General features: G+C 39.1%; 2 protein-coding genes across 2 annotated transcripts; both read left to right on the forward strand.

Moving 5' to 3' along the window:
- Positions 1-13,633: 13,633 nt before the first annotated feature.
- LOC117816367 (ladderlectin-like) lies at positions 13,634-16,281 on the forward strand. The gene is made up of 8 exons (XM_034688584.1): positions 13,634-13,739; positions 14,406-14,477; positions 14,679-14,708; positions 14,961-15,008; positions 15,109-15,200; positions 15,306-15,431; positions 15,655-15,754; positions 16,143-16,281. The coding sequence occupies exons 1-8, from the start codon at positions 13,694-13,696 to the stop codon at positions 16,211-16,213; spliced, it is 585 nt and encodes a 194-aa protein (XP_034544475.1). The 5' UTR covers positions 13,634-13,693; the 3' UTR covers positions 16,214-16,281.
- Positions 16,282-19,533: 3,252 nt separating this feature from the next.
- Positions 19,534-24,506, forward strand: LOC117816481 (deoxycytidylate deaminase-like). The gene is made up of 6 exons (XM_034688767.1): positions 19,534-19,717; positions 22,323-22,440; positions 22,656-22,797; positions 23,236-23,352; positions 23,539-23,656; positions 24,357-24,506. The coding sequence occupies exons 1-6, from the start codon at positions 19,608-19,610 to the stop codon at positions 24,397-24,399; spliced, it is 648 nt and encodes a 215-aa protein (XP_034544658.1). The 5' UTR covers positions 19,534-19,607; the 3' UTR covers positions 24,400-24,506.
- The last annotated feature ends 138 nt before the right edge of the window (positions 24,507-24,644 follow it).

Genomic DNA, 24,644 nt, shown 5'->3' on the forward strand with positions numbered 1-24,644 from the left:
TCTTTATACAGAATTCTAGTGTCTGTAGGGTTCAGATCAGAAAAAAGCTGAATCAATATTCAGCACTCAACCTGAAGTGTCTGTGTTTAGAAGTCTGCTAGCATAGTTTGGCAATCAGAAGTAAGTTAGCAAGCAGGAAGAGTCTTTTTTTTGTCTTAATTTTCCTCATTGCTACATTCTGCTGAAAGTTGTCTTGAGCAGGGAAAAGTATATTAAAAAGAAGATCTATATTCCAAAACAAATGCACACTTATGAAAGAGCAGAGTCTTTGGCACAGGGGGTGAAGGTGCTCATGGGGAGTGCGGTCTTCATCCCAGAAAAAGTCCAGTGTCCATAGGGGTCATGAGAATCAACACAACATGGAAACTCCTTGTAGCGTCTTTGGATTAAAAACATAGTTGGATGGCATAAAGATTTTAGAAGGACTTTGTTTATATGTTGAGGTAAATACTAGCTAAAAAAAATACCAAATACATTACATACATAAATACACCAACATGTTCAAATGAAATCTAAATGAATGACATCAAGTTAACAACATGATGATTATAAACTTTAGGTCTTCAAATGACATTTCTGTCCACCACGTTCTGTTTTAAGTCTAAATGTTTGCTTGGGGGAGCAACGGAACTAATTTTTCTTTGTCCAATCCCACTTGTTCACATGCAAAGATTTGGGAGTTTTTTATTCCATTTGAAGGCATTCAGGGTGTCCTTAAGGTGCTTGAATATGAAGTTAGAATACAAAATCACAGGAGAAACTTGATATTTTATGTAGGGTTTGGAAATGTTCATACATTTTAACCATTTGTACGTTTACATTTTGTGACGTATTTCATGTAAACCTTCTCATTCCTGTTTTGCTACATATATCCTTGTATGAGAGTTTGAGAGTGTTTCTCCTGGCTTGTAATAGAAAGTACAGCCTGGTGATGTTCATTAATCAAGCTTAAACCTCAAATCTCTGTAATTCTATAACTCTAAACACTCATAACTCCTCTGGCATGGTAAGTATTTTGTTTGTAAACATCAAGTTGCTATTTTTTATAATATATTATGAGTTTTAATTATTTCAAATGTTTCCCCACCCTGACACATTAAAAGTCTCATAAAAACACATAAACTATTCCAATCAACAACCTAGACAACAGTTTAGTTGAATCAGTGACACATATTTGGTTCTTGTGGGTGATGGAGCTGTCCTTCAGTCCGATAGTGAGCTCTTATCTGTTGGTCGGTATGTCGTCCAAAAAAAAAAAAAAAACAGCTGAGAGGATTTTCTTGTCCTGACAGAGATGAATGCAAGGTGTGACGGCCTGAGACTGGCCTCAGGTGCAGACAGGAGAGCAGATAAGTCCAGAGATAACCCCACAATGACTGCAACATAAACACAAACGCACTCGTACACACACAACTATAGTCCAACTTGAGCTGTGTGTCTCTGAGTCAGCATTAGGGAGCCTTTAAAATGTACTGAGCCCAGCAGTTCAGAAATAATCTGATCAGAATAGAAGGAACAGATCAGATCAAATGCTCATAAATTATGTCATTTTGCGGCTCTGCTCAGCTTGACACAGAAACCTTTCTAGGTAGGTGGCAAGAAAAATGATACTAAAAGTCCCAGGGAAAAGTTTGGGTTCACAAATGCACAAAACTCCTGAAAATTTGGGGAAGTTTTCAGGAGTTTTGCGCATGTGTGAGGGCAGCTAAAGCTAATGCAGATGCTGACATGTACTCTAAACTAATAAGTCTGGATACATTTTAAAGGTGAGCATATAGAAATGGGAATATTTTACAATATCTAGCTGTCAGAATCTAGATTGAAATGCTCCCTTACTCACCCCCCTTGTTGGGGCAGTGACAGTGGCCTTTAAGGACAAGAAGCTCCTATGAGGATGGCAATAACGTCTATCGAATCATATTCTTTCGTGCACAAGAACAACCAATCTCTTCTTCTTTTTCATGTTCCGGCTAGCATTATTCGTGGCCACTCATTTAACACACAACGCGTTTGTTACTAGTTTGTCCGCTCTCTGCTGCTGTAGAAACATGGCAGTGCAAGATGGCAGCCTCCTTGGAAGGGGAGCTGCTCCTATGTAAAAGGCTCATTCTAAATGACCAAAAGCAAAAAAAAAAAAACATTCAGGTGATTAATATTTTAATATATTACTATTGAAATCACTGTTGTAATAATGTGTAGTTCTTCACTCACTAACACTGACTGTGACACTCACAACCCCTGAAGAAAAAGTCGACTTTCACAGGAAATACTAAGACAGGCTGGGAGAGTGTCCACAATGAATCAACCAATAAATCTGCAAATATAAAAATAAATTGCACAGTTGAGTTTGTCTGAGGATCTTAATGTTTACAGATGTGTTCCCTGTTTTCACATCTATGGGTTAATCTTTGTGTAGTTCAGAAACTTGATAAAAAAATCAGATAAAAAGGTTTAAAATGAAAACACTTAAAAACAAATGTACAAAGAACACAACTGTTTTCCTCAACACAGTGAGACACACACACCTACACACACACACACACACACACACACACACACACACACACACACACACACACACACACACACACTTATCTTTCCTCTTGTCTCCTGTCTGTCTCTCTGAGTGCAGCCGAACATGATCGATGACTTCGGCTGGAATAGAATTTTTCTCTGCGATAAAACCAAAACATCTGGCAGCCATTACTCCATGCAGACCCTCCCTTCCTCCTCCTCCTCCTCCTCCTCCTCCTCCTCCTCCTCCTCCTCCTCCTCCTCCTCCTTCCTCTCTCACCTCCCCACCATTTTGTGGTGCTGTGTTTCCTCTCCACCAGGGGGCCGGAGTTCTCCAAAGAGATGTGCATTTTCTTTGAAGATAGAAAAACTAGAGAATAAGAACATCAAGGAATCAGAGGCTGCAGTCTGCTGTGCACTCAAAGGATGATTTAGCTGAGATGGTTGAAAACAGGGAACACACAACAATTAGATAAGTGTGTGAAGGTGTTTTGAGTATTGAAAATAATTGCGTGTGTGGAGGGAGGAAGGAGTGGAAAACAAGGAGGAGAGAAAAAGGAGAGAGAGGTGGAGAGAGGAGGAAGGCAGAGAGGAGGGCGGGCCCCTGGCAACCTTTGAAACAAACCTCTGGGTCACTCCATTCACCCCATAACAGCTATGATGCAACACACACACACAAACACACATACACACACGCACACACACACAGATAGGGCTCTCCATCAAAAGAGACGATGACTAACTGTGTTCTTTCTCCGTCTAATCAGCCCTTGTGCCATGAGGGGAAATATTGGATTCATTAGCAGGCGGAGCGGAGACAGCCGACCCATTGTTCCCGTTTTATAGATGTTTTTAAAAAAGAGAAAACCAGGAAATAGAGGAAAAATGATCTGGAGGATTTATAGCTTTTTACCATATGGAGCCTTCTTTCAGTCAGCAGCGGCAGCATGGAGGGACGCGTTTTTTTTTTTAACCACTCAGAAACAACACACAGACAAACAAATAAGATGATCCCTTTTAATTACCTCTGTAGAGTCTGATGTTACATTACAGCATCTTAATGTGTCGGCTGTGAAACAGACAGAATAAACTCCAACATCTGCTCATGTAATAATCAACTTTCTCCAGCCTAGCAACCCCGATGAGTGAAAGTGAAAAAAGCATTTGACTCCCGCTGTGATGTCATGACAGGAGTGATTTGCATAGGCATTAATGCAAAACTACTCCCACTCTTAAGCCTGATTTATACTTCTGTAATCTTCTTCCCTGTAATCATGTCTGTATGATAAACAGCCACATGTATCTGCTGTAGATTAACACAACACGTTCTGAATCACTGTTGAAAAATAAACAGAGATCGTAGTGGGCCGGAAGTAGGCGACCAGCTATCAGAGAGACCACGCTGCCCTCAAGCGTTTCAAGGATTGCTGCACGACACGGACACATCGACGCACAAGTATGTGGTGCTCATGTCCGTGTCAGCCCCTGCTGCGCGGAAGTATAAATCAGCCTTCACTCCTCCAGCAATTTCACTTCTTCCCACGCTATTGTGGTTTTGCTTTGGTGTTACGGAGGGAAGTTACACGCAAAAGGCAAGAAAGTAGGAATAACACTCAATTTGCAACAACGTTTACAACAAATCACTAGCTCTGTTTCTGTTTGGTTACTTTTGAGTTTCTAAGAGATGAGATTTGAATGTCATTGATTAGCTCATCCTTAAGCACTGCAGCTGATTGGATGAGTTCATTTAGTTGTTATTCAAAGCTTGATCTGTAAGGCAACTGGACTGGTAGAAATTCTTGAAGATGTTTCACCTCTCCTGTGAAAGGCTTCCTCAGTTCTGACCAGAACGGGGAAGAGCTAGAAAATATAAGCCTTTAACAGTCGTGGGTGTGTCCAGGTAGTCACAAAGGATCCCAAGTAGGGTCGTTAGCCTAGCTCCTGGTAGTTTAGTTATATTTTTCATGAATATTCTCAAATGCTGTTGAAAAGTTTTAGTTTGATGAGCCTCTTTCACACATGCAATTCAGAAAATGTCCAGAAATTTGAGGACATCTTGCTCCCAAAAAATATTCCAAAGTTTTTATTCAGACTCAGTGTGTACTCAAGCACAACTTCACCTCTTAGTCTCTTAGGTAGAAACTCTTGCAGGTGATTCCAGAATAAACTAACATAATCAAACACAAAGTTAAAGTTAAAATGCAATATTTTAACAGTTTGTGATACAAAACAGAAGTTTTTAATGCTGAAGATATTTGTACGAAGGGGAAAGATTCTGAGGACTTCCTGCCACTGAAGTAATTTCCTCTTTTGAAATATTCTAAGTAAATAATAGTTTGACCTGATTGAAACAGAAAAGTAGGATGTGTTTTCCTGCAGACTAACTGGTGGAAGGCAGAACAGATGAGGGTGAAGGCCACCCAGGTGTGAGAGGTGTGAGACCTGCCAACATCACGACTAATGACCAATAAACTGCAGAGGAGACTGACCGCCTTGCATGGCCATAAATCAAGGGAGAATAAAAGAGAGAAGGAGAAATAAAGGTGAGGTGTAGGGGAAATAATGCCATACAAAGATGATCTAAATGAACTTACGCAGAATCACTTTTAGTTATGTCAATATATGGTTACTTGGATGTTTGACGTGTAATAATAAGGTCACGTGACCACTTTTTAGGCACGCCAGTAAAACTAAATCATGCACATTTCTGCTGTTACTTATTATTCTAAAAAAAAAAATTAAAAATCAGTTTTAGTCAGATGAGTACAAAATTAAGTAATAAAATTAAACTTTAATACCTCTTTTGGATTCATCAACATAATCTAATGAATGGAATTGAATAGTAAAACACGTTTATTTACATTTCAGCAACACAGGGATTAAAGTGCTTACACAACATGTTAAAACATCCCAGAAGAAGACATTTAGAAATATTTAACAGAACAGAAAGAGGAAAAAATAAATATATTATAAGAGAGTGACAATTCATCAAAAGAAAAGAGGATCAAAGAATGAATAGTTAAAACAGGAGCTAAAATAAAATAAAATAAGACGGATATAATCAGCCTTCATGAGTTAATCAAGATGCAACCAAGGTCAGAATTTCACAAGTTCACTTTTTGATCGCCTGCCATTTTGGTCCTTTTGACAAACCGTATTTAAGCTACCGCATTTTCTACCTGCTTCCTGCTGCCACTGTGATGGAATATATTGACACCACTGCACTTTTGAATAGTTTCACTTAAACAAAGTAAAGTCATATAAACTTTGAGTCAAACTAAATTAAAAGATCGCCAAAGTGCTTCAACTGCAGTTATTTTAAACCAAGTTTAAATAGCTAAATTACCCCCCAAAAAATACGATAACAAAGTTTAAAAAAACAAAAACGGGTGAATGAGAATGAAAATTACTGCTAAACAATAACATAGAGGAAACATAGAGTGGCATGTGAATCAATCATCTATCCGTTTTTATTTTTGGGGTGTTGGTCCAGTTCAGATAGAGTGCGCGCCTCATGCACAGAAGCTACAGTCTTCATACTGGTCGTGGGCTTGATTCTCAGTCTTCTGCAGTATAAGAACAAAATCCAAAACATTCCCTTTAAAGGTGCTTCCTAAAAATTTGGAATATCTTAAAAAATGTTCTATATTTTCCATCAGTTCTTAAAGTAAGTATACATTTAATATGTTCTTGATTCATTACACATAAACTTAAATATTTCAAGTGTTCTACCAAGTCATCTTGATTACTGGGGCCAACAAATCAGACTATTAGAAGATTACATTTCAGGTTAAAAAAAGGAAAAATGTATTAGAATTTTTATTTTCTTAAGCACTATACCTTAAGTGTTTGATATTTACATGACTTGAATTGATTGTAATGATTGCAATGAACCTTTTTACCCACTTGATTGTGAAAGTGGATGCCGTGGAGGTCTAAGACATCGAATTTATTCGCACTCAACTTGTTCATCATTACACTCTTGCGAATGAGATGAGATTTCCTTTCGCAATGAAATCAGACATCTTGTCAGTATTCATACAAACATCATCACACAGATGAAGAGCTGGCATAAATAAGCCCACAAAGGCCCTTAGCTTTGAGAACAAGGTTTGAATATTGGTCAATGATAACTTCTACTGCAGCATGCATTCAACAAAACATAAAAGAGAAGGAGAGGAAGATGGGGAAATACAAGTGGAAGGAAATTTAGCTGCAAAATGGAAACAAAAGGGAACAAATGTTTGTTCTGCTACAAAAATGCTTTGATTTTTCATTGTCCAGGTCTCAAAGTCTTAAATTGATTTTATAAAGTGTGACACTAACTTTATATTACAGCGATAAAATGGCCTGAATTGATTGTAATGATTAAAAACATCTGCCAATATAGCAAGAGAGGTTTACTTGTTAAAATTCTAAAAACAACACGCTGACAAAAATAAGAAATTACATCTTATTTCAAGATCCTTAACTTCTATTAACTTGCAGCAGTAGCAGACAGTTTCATGCATTAAACAATTCAGGCCTTAATCATTTGGCTGTAATATTTTGAAATAAGATTTGTCATCAGTAGCCTACATGTCAGAAGAATGTATTGGGTTTAAGGACAGATTTTGACTAGAAATTAGACAAATAATGTGAGAGTAAGTTTTTGCAGTCTTTTTTAATTGTATAAGCTTTCTCAACAGTAGTTCTGCTGCGTTTTGTGGTATGGTTTCCATGTTCTATGTTTTGCACCAGAAACCCAGGATAAAAAAATGGTGATAAACTGGTTTCAGATTTCAGATTGATATTTTGCAGATTAAGATAATGGAATAAAATGTACATTTAGTTTCAGAGTTGGAAAGCCTGACTTAATTCAACAGGGTATAATCTGATCAGAACACAACAAGCACTCCTTAAATTGTTACTTAAAATAATAATGAAGAATAATTTCAGTCAAGAAACTGAAAGAAAATAACACAAATAGATCTGTTTACAGAAATAAAGAGAACATCTACTTGTATAGTTTGAGGAAATATCACTGGAGGAAAAAAAGAAAATTTAAAGGAGAATTCAGAATTGATTCAGAAAAATGGTACCGACTGTTTCCAGTGTCTGCAGCCACCTCACACCTTTTTTCCTGGAGAACAGCAGAGGGTTCCTGTTTGTGGACCCCAGGTAAATTAAAGTCATGCAGGTAAAAATGTGCTGCATGCAGATAGAGCTGCAAAATCACAACACATCGGTTCTCTCGTTTGCAGGCTTCCACTTAAAAAATCCTTCTGTAACACCGGGCACCCTGTGACAGCCGTCCTGCACACCTGAGCTGGAAATGAGACAAATTATCCCACAATGCTGCTAACCAACAACACACACACACACACACACAAGCACACAAGCACACACACACACACACAGGTCGCTGTAAATCCTGAGACCACCCGGGTCCAGGCAGACCACCAGGCTGATCAGTCCAGTGCTGCATGTTTTTGATCAGCAGGTCTGGGAACACACATAAAACCTGGCAAAAGGTGGAACCACTCACACACACACACTGACACAGAGTCAATAATGGAGCCTAGGTTTTATGTTTTCAGTCATGTCCGGCTGTAACTGCATGCATTTATGTTTGTGTGTGCGTGTGTCTGCATGTGTGCGCTTAACACCATTAAACCTGTGTGTTACATGATGAGAGCTAATGGGCTGGTTGATAGAGGTGCACACAGTGGGGGATGCAGGTGAGGGGGTGGGTGGGAGTGTACGGATTAACATGAGGGACATCAGGAACACATTCAGGGCTCATTGATCTGAGGTCAGGCTGCATGCAGGATTTTCTGAGATATTTTTGTATTCAAATCAACACAATGCTGTAATGAAATAAATAAATAAATACATAAAAATAATTACACAAACATTCTTCAGGAACTGTAACGTGGGAGGCAGCAACATTGATTGGTCACTGACTTGAGCCCTTGAGAGGACTATTTTCTCTTCAAGACACTTCATGTTAGTTTGCTGCTTTGTGTACTTTGCACTGACAGCTTACCTGTCCCCAGTATGCCATTGATTATAACTGACATGTATATTAATTCACTACCAGCTCAACATTCACCTGAATAACTTACCACTGTCATAATATCACTCAATTATCATGCATAAACCACTGGCTGTATAGAATGGACAACATGCCTTCATCATTGTGTTACAAAAGGGCCTCCATGAATGCTGACATGCACAGAGGAGACCTGGCTAGTAAAGCCGCTGGACTTACATCACACTTATTTGGCTAAGCTAAACACACATTAAACTTACTGATAAAACACTGAAGACCCCACAGACGGGTATAGTCTGGAGGAAAACAGATCCTTTTGTTGATCTGAAGCAGACAGACAGTAATACAGAACTTCAATGATGGGGTCCAGCATCCCTTATTTTTAATACTTTACCCATTTTAATTATGTTAAGGCTGAGAGTTATGTATAAAGTTGCCTAATTAGGGGCACAGCTGATTAAAAAGAGAGGATTTGTTCACCTACACTTAGACTGAATCCAAGTGTATTAGGTATGGAGTTGGAGCCGATAAATATTAAGCACTAGTTGATCCTACTGCAAACAAGAAAAGAGAAGAGATGTTGAGGCTGCTGACTCAGTGGGCAGGGAAATACAATGCAATGATACTGTATAATGGATTGTTTCAATGCATAGCTAGCAAGGTGAACATCAGGCTACGTACGGGGGCGTTTGCGTAGGACTACATGAAACCTTTGGTGGAGATTTGACACAGGTGTAAATCAGGCTTTATTTGCTGTGTATTACTGACTCACATGCAAAATATTTTGACAGGGCTCGGCAGTAAAGGGAGTCAGGCTGCTAGTAGCAGGCATGTGTACAGAGGGCTGGTCATGGGGTGGCAAGAGCCCCCTTTCAAATTGAACTGGCCACCTGAATATCCTAAATTAGGACTGTCTATTTGGCTTGTTAGAGACAGGTCTTATGTTACAGCCTCTGGTAACCCAAATCTACAAAAACCTTGTATGATATTTATGATACATCTTATTAACTATCCAAAAGTAGTAGAAGTGAACTTTAAATATATTATTAATTAAGTTAAAAGTTAAAGTTACATTACAATGTTTCTGATATTTCGCCATGAATTACAAAAGAAATATCTAACCAATCATAAGAAATACATACCAAGCCCCACACAAGTGCAACAACAGTACTCCAATTCCTCCTCTGTCTGTCTTTTTACATCAGACTGAACTCATGTCTTTGTCGCCTTTGCTTTTAGCTTGGTTGCTAACCATGTACTGCCTGTAATCTATCAATCTATCTGCCTGCCTGCATGCAATTTCATTTCATATTACTGAATAAAGTAAAGATTAAAGATGAAGGAAAAGATCAACAAATTAGCCAAAAGCTGAACTCTCTGAGCAATACAGTAGTTTGTATTCATAGTTTTTCAGTCACATGACCTTGTCAGAAGCCTGGATGGCAAAATGAGTGCAGTAAAAAGACAGCATCCATCGGACAGTCTATGGAGCTGCAGCAGAGGCTTGCCACTGGTATCGATTCCACAGACATGAGCTCTCACAGAAACTTGCGTGATCAAACGTAACTTCAGAAGATAAGCAAACATGGAGGGCGTTCAACGTTGTCACCTGGCTGCCCTGGTATGTGTTCTAATAATTCCACTAACTTGTCTTCTTTTTCAGGATTCCTGTTGGCTGTGTGTTCAAGGTCATTGAGGGTATTCTGTTTGTAGCGCCAACAAGAATTCTAAATGTCAAACATTTTCTATCCCAACTCAGGGACACTCTGATTCTGTTGAAGCGGTAAAATAGTCGTATTGACATCACACACCTAAGGATTATTTGATCAAATCACCTGTTATGACAAACCCAGAATCAGGTCACGCCCCTCTGATCATTGGAGGCAAATCGGCCTTAAATCTGGCCTCAAGTTGTTCAGTGTTTGGCCAGCCTATGTCCTTGCCAGAACTTCACTTGATAGTGATGATTATATAATGAACTGAGAATCCCTCACCTTACACTGCCACTAAGATGAAAGCTAATAAAAGCACAGGCAGCTATATGTATTTTCAAGCCAGCTGTGTCATTAATGCTACTACTTGAGAAGTGAAGGGTAAGCATCTTCATCTAAGCAAAGGTGGGCGATATCATATGCAGCCTGGTAAAACCTTCCCTCAATCTGGGGAAGATTATCTTAAATTATTAGTGGAGACAGAAAGGGTTCGAAAGAGCTATGCATTTGTGTGCCACCATTGAATGAGTCAGAGCCCCAGTTGGGTCAAAGTCTGGAAGCACCCCTGATCACTGGCAACCAGTTTTTCTTTCTTATTTTTTTTCTTTTTTTAATTAAAAAAATACTTGAAAAAATAAATGTTTGTAACATTTGTGATTCAGTTTTATCAACACTGTTCTCATGATGTGAAAATCAGGTTAGACATCTGTGTTTGAAGTGTGTGGAACAACACTGACATCTAAAGGGTATTAAGTGTTGCTGCACCAGACTTGTTTTTGAGCAGCCAATCAGAGGCCCTCAGCTGTGATAGAATGTATTAGAGTTTCATCACATTAGTCTTTCCCTCCCTGAAAAATTCTGCATCTTGCACTGTACATGCTTCAATTTATGCACATGAAAAAGGTTCATTCACAATGCTTCAATATCTGAAATTTTCTTTGGGATTTGCTGATAAACTGCAAAAAAAATATCACAAGGCTGTAGTGTTTTTGAGACTTCATACAACATCTTTTAAAATTACAATAAAGCTTTAATTTAACTTGCAATGTTTATGTACAACCTTATTTTGGGTACAGGTTGTAGGACATATGACTTAATTCCTTCAACAGACTGAGACATGAAACCAAGCAGTAACCAAGTGTTAAAAACTGCAGTTCATCAAGTATCCGCTTGAGGCTGGCCCTGGAAGTACCGGAAACCACATACACACAAATTCAAAAAAGCTGATCTTTACAGCAGAAGTAAACATGTTTACAGCCTGGTACAAGAAACAAGTGTAGTCTGGATAGCTCATTTCTTGATCGGCACCAAGCAAAATATAAGTCTAATGCGGAAGTGCTAAAAACTGCAGTTAATCAAGAATCCACTTGAGGCTGGCTCCAGAAGTATCGGAAGTCAAATACACATGAATGAGAAAAAGACGATCTTTACAGCAGAAATAAACATGTTTACAGCCTGGTATAAAAGATGAGTGTAGTCTGGATAGCTCATTTCTAGATGTGCTCTTACTGTGAGGGGGTGAATTTTTTTCTAACGCGGTAATTTCGAAGATATTAAGATTACGATTCTTCCAATGAGAGGCACAGCTGCCTGCAGGAACACTGTAGCTGTTGGCTAGGAGGCTCAAACTCTGCCTCTTTACGTCACACTGGCTCGACAGCAGCAATATGGCTGCCGCCGCCAATTTGCCTCAAAACAGCTCCTCAGAAACAGATGGGTGACGTCACGGATACTACGTCCATATTTTATAGTCTATGATCGGCACACACTGTAAGGGGGTGATTTTTTTTCATTACGAGAGGCACAGCTTACTTGATTGACAGGCGGGAACACTGTAACTGTTAGCCAAGTCACACTCGATCAACAGCAGTTATGTAGAGTTCAACATTTCCAATAAAAATTGGCCTCGAAACAGTGCTTCAGCAACAGATGGGTGACGTCACGGATACTACATCCATTATTTATTCAGTCTATGATTAAAACACGCTTGACTGATTCAGTTACTCATAATTCATTGCAATACAGACATAACATGAAAAAATAACTCATGTTGTCCAACCAGTTGGCTAATTTTGCTGCCCAAAAAATAATCTGAATTGATGGTATGGGTTTATGGAAAAGCACCTGAGCTCAATATCAGAAATATTTGAATGTCTGTTTCTGGGATGAATAAGAAGCCAACAGTAAATGTAAGGGAAGCCTCAGATTACTTAGCTTAAAGTGGACATAAAGTCTGATATAAAACATTCAGTCAGTTATATATTGTTTTCACTTATGTGGACTGACTGGCTGATGTGTGGCAGGCTGTTAAATAAGTTGACATGCAGTAAGCCGTGTTTCAAGTTTATCATTACTACTGTTGTAAAACTATCATGAAATTGAGATAGTTTATTACCTAACACTTATTGTTTCACTGATAAATTCCAAGGCTGTTCCCTGTTTACAGTTCAATGTGATTACATGTGATACATTAACTTAAGTGCATTTACAAGGACTTAAGTATTCCAGTTCTAATCCTGGTTTTGATCTTATTGGGGATATTGCATTAACATACAGAAGATGTACATAGAAAAACCTGTTTTTTCATATCCCTGTATAAAAATCAATACTTGTTGTATCCTTGAAATCCGAGAAAATTTGTATAAATAACCTAAATAGTTTGATGTTGTGGTTTTACTTTGAAAGTATCTTCTCAAACCAACATTTTTTTTATGTCCTGCAAATAATATTACAGAAAACATTAGTTAAACTCATCAGCGAAAGGGTGATCATTTATTCTAACCTCTAGACATGGAGGAATACAGCCCCTGATTTGGGACACAGCTTGTGTCTCTTTTGGTTTGCATGAAGCATGGGATTATTTGTCGTAACAAAGACAAGTCACAGGACAAAACATTCAGCCAATGCCAGGGTGAAGAAATGGTTTGGTCCATTTCAGGGTTTCTGAAATGATCATGACACATGCAGCATGTAAACAAACACCAAATATGTATAAATGTTTAAGACATTAGACTGGTTGTTGTTTTTTTTTACCTCTGTAGTCTGGTCAGAGTCTTTACTTGAACCATGTGCCATTAATATTAATGTGGACCATATTTTCATATCAGTCATAAATCGTGTCTATCAGTGTTTCCTTGTTGGCTTCATGTGGACTAACTTGGTCACGTTGTTTTTGATACTTACACAAACACCCAAGTTCAGCCTGAAGTCAAAGTTCATTTCCAGGTGTGTCTATAAAAAGAGCAGGAGGGTCTCTCCATCAACCACATCAGCTAATATTCACCTGACAGGTAGGACATATATATCTCTCTCTCTCTCTCTCTCTCTCTCTCTCTCTCTCTCTCTCTCTCTCTCTACTATCATGTTCTGTCACTGACTGTCTGACTACCTGCAGGCCTCCAGTTTCTTCATCCTCCTCCTCCTCATCTTCATCATGAAGACTCTCCTCCTCTCTCTCCTGGCTCTCACGGCTGCAGCAGGTCAGTTCAGTTCAGTTTATTATTTTATCACGTTGTTGAGTTGGTGAGGAACAGGCTCCCATATTTTCCTTATTTTGGACTGGTGCTATATACAGTGATAATCTGGACTCCGTGCTGCCACCATGTGGCCAATTACAGCCTACAACAGACTGAAGGCACATTTAGAGAACATGAAGTGTAAAGGTTAAACTCTGGATAAATCTGTGTGTGTGTGTGTGTGTGTGTGTGTGTGTGTGTGTGTGTGTGTGTGTGTGTGTGTGTGTGTGTGTGTGTGTGTGTGTGTGTGTGTGTGTGTGTGTGTGTGTCAGTCTGCTGGATCTGAGTTTTTACACATTTTCTTTTGGTACAAACCTTTTGGTACAAGTTCTTTGCTCTAAAAACATCATGGCTGCAGAATCAAATGTTTCTATACTCAAACAAAAAAAAAAGAATGATTGTTTAGTCTTAGCACAGACTATGAGAGCTCAGTGTTACCCCTGAGAGTCATATGGTAGAAAAACATATTGAATCTGAGCACGGGTCTTCAAAGACAGAGTGCTCTAAAGACACAAGGTTAAAGTTTGTTCATCTAGAAATCAAAATGAAAGCAGATATCAATCACGTGTTGAAGCTGTAGAAGCTGTTGCAAACACTGAAATGATGTTAATGATGTTGCATGTGTTGCAGTTGTTGCTGAGGTTGCAGCAATTGAAACGTTTGCAGATGAGACCGTTCCAGAGCTGCAGGAAGACAAACAGTGTAAGTTGCCCTCATACTGAAAAAACTTGCTCTACTCTGACTATGTATGTGTGTGTGTGTGTGTGTGTGTGTGTGTGTGTGTGTGTGCGTGCGTGCGTGCGTGCGTGCGTGCGTGCGTGCATGCGTACATGCGTGCGTGTGTGTCTGTTTGTGAGTGACTCTAACAAATCTCAAATCTCACGTTCTCTCTCTCTGTCTCAGTGCCAGAAGATAATGTTCCAGTTGCTGAAGGTAAGAAGCTCAGTCAAATACAATGGACATATTTGCGTGTGTTTTTCCGTTTCTGCATCTACCAACGTTAGTCTGCTACCCTCCCCCCAAACAACATTCAAGTAGCCAATCAGTGAAGTGCCTCATTATTAAAACATTCCTGCCCTCTCAGATCACTGGGTGGGTAAAAGAGTTGGAAATTGGGTCTGTAGATCTTCCACAGAATTTATCATTTTTTTAATGCCACTGAATTTAATTTTTCTATTCTTTCAGAGGATGATGTCATGTTTGCCGCTGCAGAGATGGAGGCACCAGATAGAGGTTTCCTCTCTTTTTATATTGAGTCTTTCCATTCATTATATGGACCCACTGTCCTCTCTGTCAGAGTGATGATCTTCTCGTCTCTTTGTGTGCTTTGTAGATCGTACATTCACCTGTCCCTCTGCTTGGGTCAAATTTGAGAGCAGCTGCTATTTATACGTGCACTCTGCCAAGTCCTGGAGCAACGCTGAGGTAATATAACATCATTAATGCCTCATAAGTAAGACATTTTCATGAAAATAACTGTTTCAAAAGCATGTGTGTGTATGTGTGTGTGGGGGGGGGGGTCACCTTCAGGCCCACTGTGACAGGCAGGGAGCCTCCCTGGCCTCTGTCCATGGTGGGACTGAATACAATTTCCGCCAGTCGCTCACCACAGAAGCAGGGAGCGTCTCGGCCTGGATGGGAGGATTGTACTTCCAGGTTAGCTGAGCATCAAACATAATTAAAAAAAAGGTGTATCAATCAACCAATCAATCAACCAACCAACCAACCTACCAACCAACCAATCAACCAACCAATCAATCAATCAATCAATTTAACTACATGATAAACAGATACAAATCGAAAATCCTCATTTGACTACATGAAGATAAAGCTTTGAGTAATCTGCTGTGTGTTAAACTCTGTGTGTACATCTGTGCAGGGCTGGAGATGGGTGAACCAGGGACGCTTCTTTTACCAGAACTGGTCTCCTTTGATCTATCCAAGCGGCAACCCTTGTATCTACCTCCAGACGCACACAGGTAAGCCACAACACTTCCACTTCACCTTTTTCTAAGCTCATAACACCTCTCAAAGTAACATAAATGTCTTTTCACTCGTGCCATATTGGCAGTGAATAAATTAAAAATGGTATGCTCCTGCCCCATGAACCCCCCAAAAAACTGATTTTAATGACAAAATTCTAATTTTCTTAATGAAGTTTGGTTCGACTATTTCTGATTCAAAGTACCATAACATTTTTTCCCCTTGGCTCTAAATATGTCACAAATTTGCATCAGTCCAGCTCATTGTATTAATCTCTATGTTATCAAACCACATGAGGATCTCGCTCTACTTTCAGTTTAAACAAATGTTAACAGAAAATATCAGATCTTTTTAATGTTAATGATTGAACACTTTGTTTTGCAGTGGGCTGGACCAATGGTGAGTGTGGTACTTTAAGGCCTTCTATCTGCATGAGGAGAATTGGCAGCTGCTGAATCTGAATCAAAGTCTTCACAGAGTGATGGAGGACTTGCTGGATCCATATCTGCCAACACATAAATAAAGAAAAATATTCTGATACGATGGGTATTCTTGTGCCTTATTTCTAGCAGCTACTGTTAAATCGTTGTTGCTTCTGGTATTATATTGAACTTCCTGTGGTGATTCCTGTTGATATGTATGTGATTTTAGTTTTTAGGTGTTTTCACCCCTGCTTTGTGTAGATTATCCTCTTTGTGTGTGTTAGATGTGTGTCTTATAAGCTTGTAGTAGAAGTAAACTTTTATGATGATCCCCCCTGGTGAGTACATCGTGAGTGGAGAGTCTACTATGAAGCTGTGATCAAAGTGAGTCTCCTGGTTAGTTAGGCAGTAGGTCAGCTGGGGTGAATTTACGTTGTCCTTTAGAAAGTCAACTCATTTGTTATGTTGCCTGTATTAACTTTGAAAGGAAGCACAGGCAGAGACTTGGGGTAAACTGGGCTGGGTTCCTTGGAGGACTTGATGAAGGGATCCAAAGCTTGAATAGATAGATAGATAGATCTTTATTTGTCCTTAATAAGGAGATTTGTTGCCACCGTCTGTACAGGAATACATGTATGAACACAATAACCACAACCATCCACCCAGCCTCACAGCAATGGTGCCCCGCATCCCACAAATATACACACCAGACACATATGCACACACTGGGCACATATAAAACACACCGAACACATATGAACACACTGGACACAAATATGCACACCGGACACACATATAAACACACCGAACACATTACAGTGGCATTCTGTTTAGCAGTGCTATGGGCGATGGGACGAAGCTTCTGCCAAACCGGGCTCGCCTACAGTAAGGGGATCTGTACCTGCGACCGGAGGGGAGTAGTGTGAAGACTGAGTAGAGGGGGTGTTGGGGGTCCAGTGTTATAGTGCGTGCTCTGCATATGATGGCTCTGTTGTTGAGGTCAGACAGGTTGGGTGTGGGGAGGCGGATGATTTTGGTGGCAGTGTTTGTGGTGCGTATGAGTTTGTTGGTTGGAGTTTGGTTATTTAACATGCCTTGAGCCAGGCATTCGGACAGTAACAAAGTAAATTTTCTTGAGTACTGTCCTTAAGTACATTTTTCGAGTATCTCTACTTTACTTGAGTATTCTTTTTTTGAGTAAGTTATCACTTTTAATACACTATATTTGAAAGACAAATATCATACTTTTGACTCCACTACATTTCTATCAATGCTCTAGTTACGCACAAATTTTGCTTTGAAATCTGCTGATTAATTTTCTTTTCTGAAATCAGATCCCAAAGACTGTGTACTGTTTGTGTACTGAGCGTAGATCAAATGCAGATCAAACATTATTCAGATCAGTCTGTTCATTTAGTCGTGGTGATGATGGCTCTGACTGAGAAGGATGATTATTCTCTACTTGAGCACCACGGCCATATTTGAAACCCACGTTTAAGGGTTTTGGAATAAGGAATGATTGGTATTGTTGTAAATCTCTGATCTGTTTAACAACCAAACTTCATCACAGCCTACAAAACATCACCATCTAAACTCAGAAAGCATGTTGAGGTCTGTCGCTAACACACTTGTTTTATTCAAGAGGAACATTTTAAACATGTCTGTGCTTGTAGTAACTTAGTTTATATTTCATGGTATACTTTTTAGATATGAAGTCATGTTTTCTAGAGAAACAGAACGTAGCAGAATGTACACCCATGCATTCTTGACTGCACTCAAAAGACGTTTAGAGTTATTTTAAAAAGTACTTTGAATACTGAAGTATTTTTAAAAGCAAGTACCCCAGTACTTAAACTCAAGTAATAATTTGACAGGACAACTTTCACTTGTATTGGATTAATGTTTGACCATGAGGATCTATACTTAAGACTTAAGTAATGAAGACGTGTACTTTGTCCACCACTGCTTATTACTATTGTTATAAGGGAGTGAAAAGCTACACCTTGTTAATTAAGTAAAAGTATGAATAAAATACATGCGACACAAAGAACAATTGCCAGAGTACAAAGCAGTGTCAACAGGCCAATGATAATTACAGACTTAACCATCAGAATAGCAGCTGATATGCTGTTCCTGAACACTTGTAGTCATCACTGAAATATTTGATGAGTTGAAAGTCAAGGTTGACTTTTTGTCATGTTGTGTTGAGGTGATGGGCTGGACCAATGGTGAGTGTGGAACTTGTTGGATCCATGTCTGCCAACACATAAATAAAGAAAAATATTCTGATATAATGGGTATTTTTGTGCCTTACTGCTTACGGTATTATGTTGAACTTGCTGTGGTGATTCCAACTGATATGCCTGTGTTTTGAGTTTTTTTTAAGACAGGTTCTCAAAAAGCCTAATGCAGAGCAACTTTCAGGCTCAAACCTCTATTCACTGGACTAGAAACACATCACTCTGTCTTGTCTCTCTCTTTACTAAGACTCTGCACAAAGATTTAGTGGCATTCACTCATTTAACACTATGATGATACATTTTTGCAACTATGTCCTGGTTACATGCGTGTGAATTGCAGGGATGGATCTGTATGGATTGGGGATCAACTGTTCTGCTGCATTACTTATTATTATTGTCATAAGAGTATGGAACACCACACCTTCAGGCTTAACATAAGAATAGCAGCTGATGCTGCTCCTGAACACTTGTTGTCATTACTGAAATATTTGATTAATGACTTTCATTTCCTTTGAAATGAAAGGCAAGGTTGACTATTTGTCATGTTTAGTTGATGGAGTAAAAACTAAAATTAAGTTTGGGTGACCTGTGTTCAAGGTTCACTTTTATTTTTGAATAAATACTAAAGCATGTATCAACTGCCTGTTAACCTGCTGCTGCTGCCTTCAGCTTGTATTAGATCTCTGACATTCAGTGGGGACTAACAGAAGTAAAACATGTTACAACCATCAGTTCTAACAAGGACAATCAAATGATTAAGAAGTGTGTGTGCGTGTGTGTGTGCGCGTGTGTGTGTGTGTGTGTGTGTGTGCGTGTGTGCGTGTGTGTGTGTGTGTGTGTGTGTGTGTGCGTGTGTGCGTGCGTGCGTGCGTGCGTGCGTGAGTGAGTGCGTGCGTGTGTGCGTGTGTGTTTGTCACCCTCAGGCCCACTATCCCAGGCAGGCAGCCTCCTTGGCCTCTGTCCATGGTGGGACTGAATACAATTTCCCCCAGTCGCTCACCAGAGAAGCAGGGAGCTTCTCAGCCTGAATGGGAGGATCGTACTTCCAGGTTAGCAGAGCATTACGCTCACATAAGAAAAAAACAAGTTTATCAATCAAATTATGTAGAACATGGTTGAAAATCCTGCTTTGACTACATGGAGATACAACCTTGAGACGTCTACTGTGTGTTGAACTCTGTGTGCACATGAGTCCAGGGCTGGAGGTGGATGAACCAGAGCCGCTTCTTTTACCAGAACTGGTCTCCTTTGATCTATCCCAGCAGCAACCCTTGTATCCACCTCCAGACGCACACAGGTAAGCCACAACACCTCCACTTGACCTTTTTCTAAGCTCATAACACCTCTCAAAGTATCATAAATGTCTTTTCACTAGTGCCATGTTGGCAGAGAATAAATTATGTTTTGTATTCACTTTGATTAAACACATCTGTACTCTATAAGATATGTCTGAAATCCAGTGTGTATCATAAGACATTCTAAAGGTTGCTAAAAACTGTATGCTCCGGCCCTGTGAATCCCCAAAAGACGATGTTAAAGACAATAAACAAGAGTAATGAAATAACTACATCATAATGATTGATAAAAAGTCTGAATTCAGGATTTGCGATTGCTCTGCAAGACCAGAAAAGGAAACTCTTAAAATTCAAATTTTTGAATGAAGTTTGGTTTGACTATTTCTGATTCAACTTTGAGAAGTCAAATACTTGAGTGAAAAGCACAGTACAATTTTTTCCTGGGCTCTAAAAATGTAACTTTTGCAAAGATTTGAAGACATGTCACAAATTTGCATCAGTCTAGCTCTTTGTATTGACCTCATATGTTATCCAACCACATGAAGAACTTGCTCTACTTTCAGTTTAAATGCCCTGGTTACATGCGTGTGAATTGCAGGGATGGATCTGTATGGATTGGGGATCGACTGATCTGCTGCATCACTTATTATTATTGTTATGAGAGTATGGAACACCACACCTTCATAATTAAGTGAAAGTATAAATAAAATACATGTGACACAAAGAACACATGTTGGAGTACAAAGCAGTGTCAACCGGCCGATGATAATTACAGACTTAACCATCAGAATAGCAGCTGGTATGCTGCTCCTAAACACTTGTAGTCATCACTGAAATATTTGATTCATTACTTTCATACTTGAAATGAAAGGAAAGGTTGACTTTTTGTCATGTTGAGGTGATGAGTTTTCTTTTCTGAAATCAGATCCCAAAGACCGTAAACTGTTTGTGTATTGACCGTAGATCAAATGCAGATCCAACGTTACTCAGATCAGTTCGTTCATTTAGTCGTGGTGATGATGGCTATGGCCGAGAAGGATGATGATTCTCTACCTGAGCACCACGGCCATATTTTAAGCCCACATTTGAGGTTTTTGAAATAAAGAATGATTCAAAGAATTGCAGTGATGGATCTGTATGGATTGGGGATTGACTGATCTGCTGCATCACTTATCTGTGGATACACTAATCAGCAGCTGTGTTTTATTTCACCTGCTGAGACTTGCATGCAGTTGAATGTCATTAGAGCTGGGTATTGTGCTCTATCTGTTATTTTCTTGAGGAGGCTCAGGAGCTGGATGCAATATGTTGGTTTAAGCTGGGTACCTCCCATGAATGCTGCCTGGCATTTTGATCATCAGTGACAGGAAACAGGGTTTGGTTCGTGGCATGCACTTTAAAAATATTTTGCAGTTGCGGACGAGTTAATCATGTTGATGAAGCAGGGTGTGTTAATCCAGTTTGTCCATATAAAAGCTGAGAACTCTCAGGTTATTCCTACACTTCATCAAGATGGATGGGACTGGGACTAGGAGGTATGTATGGTGCTTAACGCAGTAAAAATGTTTAATCTTTGTTTCACTGGAAAGGACAGGCAGGATACAATTTTCAATGATGACATGCACTGAACTAACACTTCTTGTTGTTTTCATATCTCCTTTTCAATGAATATGTTTGTTACATAAACAGGAGCTGTAGTTCACATGCTGTAAATACTTCATAGATAAGTTAAAAGGAATACTGCAGATCCTGGAAATGGCTTGAAAATCAGTGAATTCAACGATTTAAAACATATGACCTGAATTGGAATTATATTGTTTTCAATCCTCCAAAAGTTTTGGAACACTTTAAAGTATAAGACCTGAAATGGTTCTGATACGTCTGAGTGTATATATTAAAAGCCTCAAACATGCTGAAACATGAGTTAGATTTATTAATTATTTTTGGATTTTGGATTTCCAAATCAGAAATATCCAGTACATGTTTTTGAAAAAAAATGTACTTAATGCCTGAGGTATTACAATGTACATCAGGATTGTGGAATTAGCAGCACTGTTCATGTCCTGTTTGGATGCTAATTGTAGATTCACTGTCTGCTTGCCATAGCTGATTAGCTTTCTGCTAACCTGAATGACGTGCAGAAGTGCTAGAGTGATTTTTCTCTGCAGCCTACAGTTTGAATGTTGAGTCACTGTCACAGTCATCCTTCACAAGTATATTATTTTGTTGAAAGGCAAAACACTTAATTAATGGAGATGAAAATGTACTCATATCTTTGGAAACAGAGAAAATTGAGTGCTTTTATGATGGTTCATGATTTGTTGTTGTGTCATTTCTTTCTAAAGTTTATTTGTTGAAATATCTGAAGTGTGTTATCAACCACATGACTGGTTTAAATGTCATTATTTACAATAAGTAATGCTTATATATTTTTTAAATAAAATTCTCAATGTTTGTAAAAGGAACCCTGAAGAAAGCAGCTTTGTATCTGAACCATAATATGTGTCAACAGAGTGCTTAGATACAGGCTGAGTATTGTGAGAACATGTTTTCCTCTCTGATCAAGTACTTCAGATCATCTTCTTTGTTGTGTGTTTTTATCTGTAGGCCAAAAAGGAAGATGACAGAAGGGACTCCAGGCAGAGAGAACCTCATGGATTTGGATGACTACTTCATGGGTGTGGCCCGTCTGGCTGAAGAAAGGAGTAAAGACCCAGAGAGACAGGTGTTTGTTTGTGTGTGTGTGTGTGTGTGTCTGTGTGTGTGTGTGTGTGTAAAAAATCTTTTAAGCTTTTTTTTGTTGCATTTGTATTGAACTTCTGTACGTGTTCTCAAATTTGCATATTTTCTAAGCATACCCAGGAAGTTGCAGATTGGTTGGCCATGTTGGCCACTGTACAGAATATACACTTTAAACAGAAAACCTGTCTCCCTCTGCAGGTGGGGGCCTGTATAGTGGACAAGGCCAAAAAGGTTGTTGGTGTTGGTCACAACAGGATGCCAAATAACTGTGAGGGGAAGCTGGGGGAATGGGAATGGACCAAGTTCTCTGATCACCCAGAGGACAATAAATCATTTTATGGTGAGGATAAATAAATAAAAGCTGTACTTATTGGTTGTTATGTCTTGTTGAAGATCACATGCTTGCACTATAGAGTCTTTACTTTTTACCTGATATTGTGAGGGAGGATTTCTGCACCAAACATGATCCAGTTTCAAAGGTTATTTGTTTATTCCAAATCTGAGCTGCAGTACTACACATTAGTCTATAGAGGGTGACAGAGGAGAAACCATGAAGAATTCTCAGTCTGTTCTGATATACCTCTCTAACTTCTGCTTTTTGTTTCTCTTTAAGTTCAATGTGTGACAGGGCGAACATGAATCATCTAAATTGCTGTATTATAGAAAACTCCCCCGTTTCTATTTCTACCTTTGTTTTGACTTTAAATACCATTAAATAACAAACTGAACAAGATAGATTTATTTAAAGTGACCACTAAAAGCTAGCTCTGTCCCACAGTGTGCCATGCAGAGCTGAATGCCATCATGAACAAGAACAGCGCTGACATTAGCGGCTGCAGCATGTATGTGACTCTGTTCCCCTGCAACGAGTGTGCCAAAATCATCATCCAGTCAGGTGTGTTCACAACAACCCCAACCCCCCCCCCCCCCCCCCCCCCCCCCCAAAAATGTCATTGTTGTCTTGTCAAATTTGAATTCTACATTTTTGTTGATTTTTCTGTATGTTGTTTCTGGCCGCATGGTTGTATATAATGTTAGTGATGTCCCTGTTTCCTATTTCCCCCTCCTTTCCTCTATGCAGGTATTAAAGAAGTGTTCTATCTCGATAAGAAGCCGTATGAAGAACCAAAGCAAAAGGCCAAAAGAGATAAGCAACTGGCCACAGATAAAATGCTGGATGTGGCTGGTGTAACACTCAGGTAAATCCCTAGTCATACACAATTATAAAAGTGTTATGTTTCAACATTAACACTCATTGGACAAACTGTTTGAAGGGTTGCTGTGTTTTGTTGACCTGGAGGCCTATTGTGTCTCAGGGCGACAGCATTCAGTCCCTGTAATCAAAGCTGAGTCTTTATCCTTGGCACAAAGTCAAACACCTTCCCACTGATTGTTGCTGAAGGATGATTGATTCAACTAATAGTGAAAGTGTTATAGAAAAAGTAAAAACACACTGCAGTTTGTTCTGCTCATCTAAGTGTTTTAAGTCCATGTCCTCCTTAGTTACAGTTCTGTGATTGACTTATTGCTATTTATTATGTCCCCACAATCAATCATGGGAGAAGGTGAGATGATAGAATGACTTGAAAAGATGATTAAAAGATGACTTTCTTTTTTCTTTTTTTTTGTAATTGTATTTTTATTTGGAAAGGGTAACAACACAAAATGTACAACACTTAGATACTTGTAATTATCCTTTTCCAGTCTTTTATATGCGTATGCTTAGAAAGAAGTAGTATGTCCAGATGGCCATTCAGACCTGAAATGTTTCTGTCCTCCATTATCTTACCAGGTGAATGCATCCATTTATACTCTTGACGTTTAAAAGATGACTTTCATGTTTTAAACACTTTCCATTGGTGACTTTTTGTTGTTTTGTCTTCCTGTGTCTTCTTGCAGGCACTTGAAGCCCAAGAGGAAGATTGAGATCCAGTGTGAGTAGAAGAAGAGGAGGAAGATTGATTGAAAGGGACTTTGATGCCTCTTTCCTGTAGCTCTTCTTGCACACTGCAGCATCAAAAAAGATAAATAAATTGAAGGAAACCTTGACTTTGGTGTCTTTTGATATTTTGATTAACAGTATATTCAAGACAGTTTAATTTGATGCTTTACTCTTTGTGGCTGTCTGTGGCAGACAGTCTTTCTACCCTGCATTGTTTTTAAAGCTCTCGATAGGTTTTGGGTTAT

This window comes from Notolabrus celidotus, chromosome 7 (genome assembly GCF_009762535.1).
Source record: "Notolabrus celidotus isolate fNotCel1 chromosome 7, fNotCel1.pri, whole genome shotgun sequence".
In the NCBI taxonomy this organism is placed as follows: Eukaryota; Metazoa; Chordata; class Actinopteri; order Labriformes; family Labridae; genus Notolabrus; species Notolabrus celidotus.

Coding starts and splice junctions, on each gene's coding strand:
- LOC117816367 (XM_034688584.1), top strand. CDS start 13,694: ATGAAGACTCTCCTCCTCTCTCTCCTGGCTCTCACGGCTGCAGCAG. Junction 14,478..14,678: donor GCTGCAGGAAGACAAACAGT/GTAAGTTGCCCT, acceptor TCTCTGTCTCAG/TGCCAGAAGATAATGTTCCA. Junction 15,432..15,654: donor TGGGAGGATTGTACTTCCAG/GTTAGCTGAGCA, acceptor ACATCTGTGCAG/GGCTGGAGATGGGTGAACCA.
- LOC117816481 (XM_034688767.1), top strand. CDS start 19,608: ATGAGTCCAGGGCTGGAGGTGGATGAACCAGAGCCGCTTCTTTTACCA. Junction 23,353..23,538: donor CAAAATCATCATCCAGTCAG/GTGTGTTCACAA, acceptor TCCTCTATGCAG/GTATTAAAGAAGTGTTCTAT. Junction 23,657..24,356: donor GTGGCTGGTGTAACACTCAG/GTAAATCCCTAG, acceptor GTCTTCTTGCAG/GCACTTGAAGCCCAAGAGGA.